Below are 8,761 nucleotides of genomic sequence, written 5' to 3' on the forward strand. Positions count from 1 at the left end.
AGGAGGAGGAGGAAAGGAAGAGGAGGAGGAGAGAAAGGAAGAAGAGGAGGAGGAAGAGGAAGAAGAGAAGGAGAGGAGGAGAAAGGAAAATAATGAGGAGGGGAAAGAAGAGAGAAGAGGAGGAGAAGGAAAAGAAAGAGGAAGAAAGTAAAAGACACTTGGTGGAATATTTTTAAAATATCCCCCACTTTGTTTAAATGTATAAACAGACCAAAAAAAATCTAGACTCTGCAATTTCGGTCAATATTCTCCCTTCCTTATTCCTGGAGATACGCGTGTATATAAACACTCCCATATTGCTGACACATGCAGGCCGGAACCAAAGCGCCCCACATCTAAGAATATTCTCGGCCCCATTTTGCTAGGCAAGCGAAGTTCCAAATATTTTTATTGGCCTGACTATTAATAACAGTTCTGATTGGTCATCTGTTTGGGCCCGTGCTAGTGCCAGCCCAGAGGACGTTGCCAGGATACAGAACCCAGAGCTAAGTGGTTCTAGCTTTCCGTGAAAGAGGGGGTGGTGGATTTGGAACAACAACAACAATTGCCCCGAGGCCCCCCGGACAAGCTCCTCCCTCACTCCGCCCCGACCAGCCCGCAATTAGCCGGCAGAGAGGACTCCAAGAGAATGGCGTGAAAGGGAGCGAGCTGGCAGCACCCAGCCTCAGTACCCCAGTGCTCACAAACACTGCCCTGAAAGCCTGAAATGGTACAGAATGATCTTCTCTAAAGAACGAGCAGTGCTTGAGCAACCCTGGAAATCCACACACACACTCCCAGAACTTTGCACCCGCCTCCAGAGCAGTCATTCCAAAGCTAGATCACATCATTTCAAGTCTTGCCTTTCCTGGGTACCTTCTCCAAGCTCCTCTGCCTGCCTCTGTGGGAGGAGAGCGTGTAGAACACCTCATGGTCTTCACTGCACACCCCTGCTATTGTTCCAAATTGGCCCTGAATAGATTGCTTCCCAGATCATCTCCTCTCTCAATGAAAGTCAGGTGTCTCAGGTGGATCATAAGTGCGTGTACTGCCGGCACCAAACATAAAAACAGCCTTTCTCAGGCATCAATAAGAAAGGAGGGGTTACGGTAGCTAGATTTGTGTTTTCAACTACCGGTTCCTTCGATAATTAAAGATTGCACTGTTTACACATTCAAACTCCTAAATATGGGGCACGCGCAAGGCACTGAGACCTTTTTCTGCAGTTACACTAATTTCCATGCTTCCTCTCTGACTGTCAGAGGAGGGGGGGAAAAATTAAGCAGCTGCAATATGCCTGAAATGAGTTATTGTAATTACATTTAATTAGTTTAATTAGTTAATTATTTTGCTTACAGCTGTACAAGAGACTGCAAACATTTGTTAATATCACATGTCCTTTAACAGTATGGGGGTGATTCCACAGTTATATTAAATCACGGGTGCATGTGCAGGAAGATTTAGATATGTACATAGCTTGTCTGGGCTTCTCAGGGTGTGCATATTTAGCAACACATTTGGCACAATTAAAAATAATAATAAAAAGAAGCAACTCGTAAAACACAGGGAACTGGGGAGAAAATTACTACTGGGGGGGGGATAAAAAAAAGCATGGAAAAGAAAAATAACATGAAGCAGTCAGGATGACAGAAGAGTGGTTCAGGAAAGTCCAGTTATCAACGAAATAATGACAGCACCACATTTTGGAAGCCACCATTCCCGGCCGGTGGCACACATGATGACTGTTTAGTTATGTAAGACGCATGTAGCTTGGCTACTGCATGTATTATGAGAAAGAGAGAGCAGTAGTCTAGGCCCCTCGATTTCTCTCTTCCGGGGTTCTCCGTGCATTTTCCCCACTGAGATCCCATTCTCTTCTTCATCCTCCCTACCTAGTGATATCGGCCACTGCTGCTCAAGAACAAACATGTATATCGTAATAAACCAATGAATCCCCCTAACGTGAAAGCACATCACAAGAACATTAAAACACAAGAAAACTTTGCTTCCTTTGGGAAGGAAAAAAAATCAAAACCTCATACCTTTTTTAATGACAGACTGGTCCAATAGATTCATGCCGCTGCTATTGGCATCTTCAACGGACTGTAAATATAAAAACACCACCATTCAAAACGACTGGATATTATTACAGAGTCCCACATATAAATCATGGTGCTCTCCACCGGACTCTCTGCTGCTATTTCCCTTTATATTCGCCCACAAAGGGAGATTTTGATTATCATTGTGACTTCCAGACTGACAAAGGGAATTTGCCCAATGTGGAAACTCTTCCAATGGAAGGCAAAGGAAAAGGAGTTCAGTGATGACCCAGACATAGCCATCTTTGTATCATTTGCTTCGATGCATTGTGAGACACAGCCAAGAGCTGATTTTCACAGTATCAGTGGAGCCCGATGTCTGTGTTCTCTCCCAGTGCAACTTAACCCCAAAGCTATTTTTACAAATACATAATCGCTTACACTATGGGATTTTAATTACAGTCTGAGCAATTTGGAATGGAATGCAAAGAGGAGTCCACAGGAACGGGTATGCAAGCTTCCCAGCCTGCTGCCGTCCGCAGCACACTCGCTTTCCTGGGAGCTGGGAGCTTTTTCCTGTACCCAGAGAGTCCCTGCAAGAGCCTGCCCCATCCAGTGTCCCAGTCCCAGGCCCGAAGGTGCCCTGATCCACCCAGGGCACACCTGTGAGGAAGACGGTAACCACACACACACACACACACACACACACACACACACACACACACACACAGCTGGACCCTTGCAGCCGGCCCCCAGGTAATCACAAGGAACATTCCTCTTCCTTGCCACCGTTTCAGCCCTGTAGAGGGAAGTTTCAACTCTAAGCATTGGTACAACTTCTGAGGGAAGTAAGCTGTCGAAGCGTGTTTCTGAGTTGTTGGGGTGTGGGGTGTGCGTGAACAGAGTTCTGGCTGTACATCCCCAGGCGTTCCAAAGCAGATTCACTCCACCTATGCCTCCCCACACCCAGTGCAAAGGACACAAACTTTCCCTGCACAACAGCTCCTCCCGCCCGGGGTGTGCAGGAACTCTCGAGTTTGTAACCCACTGTCTAAAGAGGTCTGAAGAAAAAATGCTGGAGAGACAGAGACAGAGAGAGGGGAGCAAACAGATAAAGGGAGGGACCTTCCCACTGCTCCCTGTACTTCCACACGCGCCGCACCCTCAGACAGGGTGGTGTGTGCATCACAAGTAAAAAGGCTGTCTACCCCCAAACAAGCAGAGCTGGGGAAAGGCGATGATCGAAGCAATGGAGAATCCTGGTGGTGTGTTTCTTTTCATTTTTCAGAGTGAGTCTTCCTCTCTTGGGAAGACGAGGAGACAAACTGTTAGCCCTCCCCCCCGCCCCTCTCTCAACTTGTTTTCCTCCCTTGCTCACCTTAGGGTCCGGGGAAAGTGGTTAGGATTTTTTTATTGTTTCAATCCCTTGTTTGTGACTCTGCAGGGACCTGATCTCGGACCCTGGCCCCTCCCCGCACACGCAGCCCCTCTCGGCACACGCGCTGTGTGTGAACCGCCTTGGCCCGCGTGCGTCTGTGGGTGGGAAAGCTCCGTGGTGCGGGGCTGGCCCTCACGTGGGTCGTGGATGTGCGTACGCGCCTCAGCAGCGACGTGGGGTACTTGTGGTAGTTAATGAGAAGGCTCTTGTCTGATTTTCGATCTAATTACGGCCCCCGCTGGGTCCTTGTCCCGGGTATTCACGCCGCATGCTGGCGCTTAATCGGCACACCGAGGATCGTAAAGATTTAATTAGGACTGCATGCGGAAACACAGCAAAACAACTCAGACTCGTAATTACTAGACTTCTTTAGTTAAAAGTGATACCAGGGCTTGCTTTAAGACACAGGGGTGTGTTTGAGTGTGTGTGTGTGTGTGTGTGTGTGTGTGGAGAGAGAGGGAGAGAGAGGAGTTAACTTCACATCTTTATACGTTTGCACTCATGGGTGGCGGGGGGTGGGGGAGGTTACACAGCAAAGTTGCGGCAGAGTTAGAAGGAAATTAAACAAATCCCAAACTAGGAGTTGTCATCCTGTTCCCCTCTTCCTTTCTGTAGCCATTTTCTCCCCTGGGTTTTAAACACTCACTATCTCCTAACCTACCCACCCCCAACACACACACACACACACACACACACACAAACGAGTGCAATGTAGCATACCAAGAACCCAAACAACGATTTGCTAGTTTAATAGCCCCTGTGAGTAAATTGAAATAGAAATTGACAGGGTTTTATAGTTTCATTTAAAAAAATATTAGAAGCATTTGGTTAATGAGCTCTCCTCCTCCTCGTTTCTCTCGGGGTGGTGCCCTGTGTGTGTGTGTGTGTGTGTGTGTGTGTGTGTGTGTGTGTGTGTGTGTGTGTCTGGGGTCCCCCAAGCCTCAGCGCAGAGTCCCGGGCAGCAACCTCTGAAGCGCTGGGGTGCCAGTCTGCGTTGGGGGAGCGTCTGGACATGGGACTAGTGACTTTAAGGTCCAGACTGAGGCACTGTCCCGTCCTCTGCTGTCCCTGCGGAGGCCGGAGGGGAGAGGCCGGCCCCTTTGCTAGAGAGAGAGGTGAGAAGAAGGCCTGGAGGCGTGGGGGCTGCTGGAACTTTCTCTTCGGTTCTCCAGATCCCTGGCACTCTCTCTCAGGAGGTGGATCCCATTCCTGACCCAGCCGCCTTCCCGGTGACCTGTCACCGGCATCCGGGCCCCCGGGGCTCGGCTGGTGGGGTGGAGACCAGTCTTCCCCGCACCAATCGAATCTCTACAAATCTCTCTCAGAAGCTGGTTCAAGAGACAGTGTGCAGGCTGCCCTGGCCTGCCGGGGTACCGGCCAGGCCGGGGAGAAGCTGAAGGGAGAACCGGGAGGCCGGAAACCGTGTGGAGGCCGCGGTTGGCTCTCTACCTCGCTGTGGGTCAGTCCCTAAGCCTCCCTAGAGTAACTCAGCCACAGTACTCCCGAGGGACTTCTCCCACGTCACCTTTGGCCGAACAGCTAAAAACCAATCACAATTCTGCCTTTAAAAAATCTAAATCAAAGAAACTTGCTTTTCCTTTTGTGGGTTCAGTTCTCTGAGCCGCCCCCACCCTCCAGACAGCAGGGCAGGGGGCGGCCTTGGGTGCTGGAAGGATGTGTGGATTCACTTTCATTATCCAGCATGTCGAACAGCACTCAGAGAGGTTCATTTCAAAACTTTTTCCCCTAAGACATATATCCCCCCCAATCCCGTGCATTAAAAAGAAACTGTTAAATGTTTCCTTCCTTATATGCTAACCCCAAATGAACACCAGCTCCCAAAGGGACACAAGACTATCATCACTTCAACCGGGAGGGAGATTCAGCCCCAAGACCAGATGACACACACACACACACACACACACACACACACACACACACACACACACACACACATTACACATATATAATGTTTCTTTTTAAAACAATCGTCAGCTCTCGCACACCACTCAGACAGCATTTCATGTGGCCACATTTTAACTGTTGGGAAATACTTTTTTCACCCCCCACCCCCACCCAGGAAGGTGGTGCGCCCTTTCTCTTCCATTTCCTTTCCCTTTGCTTCAGAAGCACGTCTAAAAAAATGATCGATCACATCTGCAACTCTGCCAATGAGATCTAAACCGCCAGTTAAATACTTTTCCAACCATATTTCTCTTTTCTGGGGACTCTGAAGTGGGGGCGGTGGCAGTGAAGTTCTGCTCAGAGTCCCACGGCCAGGTTTGGGGGGGAATCAGTTCTTTGATGTTTCTTTGTTTGGTTTCCAAGGGTTCTCCACCCAAATCAGCCCAGTGTGCAGGGTGCAGATGGAGCAGTAGGTGGGCCGGGAGGCCTGTGAGGCCTTTTGTTTTAAGAAGTAAGCACGTGACACCTCTTCCCCTGGGGTGGTGGCTGCGGTGTTCACAGCAGGAGGGGAGGAGGGAAGGATAAATGTAGAGCCTTGCTTCACCCTCACCGACCGAAAGACAAAACTCCCACAAATACCAACCAACCAACCACACTCAGCAAAGGAGCTCCATAATGGTTCATCGGTTCTCAGGGACTAACCTAACCTAACTGTGTGGCTTTCTGGGGTGTGTCCCTCACCAATAGAACCTGGCCCGTGATGGACTCGTGTGTGTGTGTGTGTGTGTGTGTGTGTGTGTGTGGTGGGGGAGAAGGCTGTGGTTCTGGTGACATTTGAAGCAAGATCTGGCTTAAGGAAACAGATCTCAGCCTCTTTCTGATTTTCCCTGGGCAACTTTTTGTGGCGGTGGTTGTGGGCACGGGTGTCAGAACCTGCCAGTCCTCGGCAGGCCCTGAGCCTCGAAGTGGCCTTGCACCTTGGGGGTGCTACCCGGGGGAGCTCTGTAGGCCGCTCCGGTGCGTGTGTGGTAGCAAGCCACAGGAGAGTAACACCATCCTGGGTCCCAGGGATCCTTAGCTACACACGCACACGCATGCACACACGCACAGTGCCTCCTTTGTCAGTCTTGGATGTCCAGCGGCTCTTCCAAGCTCCCACCTCTAGCCATCACCCCGCCCCGGCCGGGGAGCCCCCCAGCCTGCACCCGCACCCCCGCGCGCGCCCCTCCCCGCCCTGGTTACCTGGACGTCCTCCATGGCCGGGTGGCCCAGGCCGTGCAGGGACAGGCTGTCGCCCATGCCCGCGTCCAGGCCGTGGTGCGCCGAGTGCAGCAGCACGTCGGGCCGGCGCACGGCGTGGTAGTCCCGGCGCGGGTCGAGGCCCGACAGCTGCGGCAGCGCGGCGCGGGGCTGGGGCAGCAGCGCGCCCGCGTCGGCGCCCACGTCCTGCCGCTGCCGCTGTCCCCACGGGTGCTGCTGCGGCTGGTGCAGCGGGTTCAGCGCGTACGGGTCGTTGACGTGCGAGTAGGGGTCCTGGCTCTGGTGGTAGGGGAGCGGCTGGTAGGGGGGCGGGAAGTAGGGGGGCTGGAAGTCCGAGGACGGGGTGTGCGACAGCGGCGGCGCGCTCGAGTACGGCCCCTGCGACACGGAGCCCAGCTGGGAGAGCCGGGAGCTGTGGCTGGGCACGCCATCGTGCCGGTCCTGGGGGAGGAGGAGGCAGGGGAGGGAGAGAGAGAGAGAGAGAGAGAGGCAACACATGGACAGGCCGCACGGCCTTGGCCGGACAGGGTAAGGGCAGCCCCCCATGCCCCCCAGATGGCGGGGCCCCCTTCCCAACCGGGTCCCCTTCCCAACCAGGGGGGGGCCTTCGGGGAGAAGCGGGAAATAATCGGAGCGGCTTTCTTTTGGGGGTGCACAGCAGGCCCAGGGGGCTGGGGTGGGGTGGAGGGGTGTGGGGGGGCCGAGCTACTAAATGTAGAGAAGTGCGGGCCCCACGCGGGGCGAGCGCTCCCCCCTCCTCGAAATCTCTCAGAGATCCCCCCAAAGTAGCACAAAGGAAAGAAACTTCGCGGCCTCTGCCCCGTCCCCCGTTTTTATTTCTATTTATATATATGGATGAATATTAAAAGGCCGAGTCCTGCTCGCGCAGACGCGGGAGCGGGGCTGGTGACCACTTCGTTCCTCCCGCAATCTGGAGATTCCAGGACCTTCCAGGAACCTGCCCGGCCTCAGTTTCCAGTCCTACCCCCGCAACACATCCCCCCCCCTGCTCCCCAGAAGGAATGAAGAGAAACAAACTCAGTAGTGCCTCCAGGAAAGGGGGCTGGGGCGGCGCCCGCACCCGCCCGCGCCCCGGCCCGGCTGGCGGAGCTGTGCTGTGCGGGCACTGCTTCTAAAGCCGGCTTTTTTTGGGGGGGCATCGCCCTTGGGGGTGCAAATGCAAGATATGCAGTTGGAGGGGACGAGCCTCCTCCCCGCCTCTCTCCACACCACGTTTTCGGGGTGTCCTGTCTAAGCAGGGTGCAAAACCCAGGGGAAAGAGCTAAAGGGAAGGGGGCCTGGAAGTTTTCTCCCTCTGTGGAAATGCCCAGGTACAACCCACGGCGTGTGCGTGTGAGCGTGTGAGCGTGTGGTTGCAGAAAGCATCATCACAATGTCCCCGCTGCAGTGGCCAAGTTTTGTGCTGCTTTCCCTAGTCCGGCCGGCCGTGTTCCTGTTCCCTCCTCCACCGACTCTCGGAGCGGAGCCCGAGGCGCGCGGCGCGCAAGGCCGAGCGGCCTCCGCAGACCCCGGGTGCCCGGCTACGCCACCCAGCTAGAGGCGCTGCCAGGAAGACAGACAGACACTCACACACGCACGCGCGCGTGCACACGCGCACACACACACAGGCAGAGAGAGACAGAGAGAGGATGAGAAGAGAGCATGCAGTGCTGGGCCAACAGGAATCCGAACTCACCATGGATGAGTAGGTGTGGACTAACATCTGGAAAGAGAAGCCTGGTTACTGCCCGAGATCAAACAGCGAGCTTTAAAAACACCTCATCTATCTATCCATCCATCTATCTATCTGTCTATCTATCTATCTATCTATCTATCTATCTATCTATCTATCTATCGATCTATCTATCTATCTATCTATCTATCTATCTATCTATCTATCTATCTCTGTCTGTCTGTCTGTCTGTCTGTCTCTCATCTATAGCTATAGTCAGCAGCTATCAGCAAGTCCAGCAAAGAGTCTGGCGCTGGACACCCGAACCCGGCCTGAGCTGCGGCCAGGACCAGCCATGAAAACCATGAAAAATTAAAAAATGACCCCCTCCAACCAGAGTGGCCGCGCCCGCCGCCCGGGCAGGGCCGGGCATCTGCCTCCCTCTCTCTCTCTCTCTCTCTCTCTCTC

General features: G+C 53.3%; 1 protein-coding gene across 4 annotated transcripts in view; it reads right to left on the bottom strand.

Annotated features, from left to right (window-relative positions):
- The window catches only part of Tfap2b (transcription factor AP-2 beta (activating enhancer binding protein 2 beta)), a 28,073-nt gene that overhangs the window by 16,644 nt on the left and 2,668 nt on the right, over nucleotides 1–8,761 (bottom strand). For 3 of the 4 annotated variants that reach the window (XR_001175176.1, XM_013019261.1, XM_013019263.1), the window contains exons 2-4: nucleotides 8,318–8,344; nucleotides 6,604–7,062; nucleotides 2,022–2,082 (exon numbers count right to left, since the gene is read on the bottom strand). Coding sequence is in view for 3 of the 4 variants with exons in the window: in XM_013019261.1 (XP_012874715.1) it covers nucleotides 2,022–2,082; nucleotides 6,604–7,062; nucleotides 8,318–8,344 (547 nt within the window). In the remaining variant the exon portion in view is untranslated. The remainder of the gene's footprint in view (nucleotides 1–2,021; nucleotides 2,083–6,603; nucleotides 7,063–8,317; nucleotides 8,345–8,761) is intronic. The other variant, XM_013019262.1, reaches the window with a different exon arrangement.

This window comes from Dipodomys ordii, unplaced genomic scaffold (assembly GCF_000151885.1).
Source record: "Dipodomys ordii isolate 6190 unplaced genomic scaffold, Dord_2.0 Scaffold44, whole genome shotgun sequence".
Taxonomy (NCBI): domain Eukaryota; kingdom Metazoa; phylum Chordata; class Mammalia; order Rodentia; family Heteromyidae; genus Dipodomys; species Dipodomys ordii.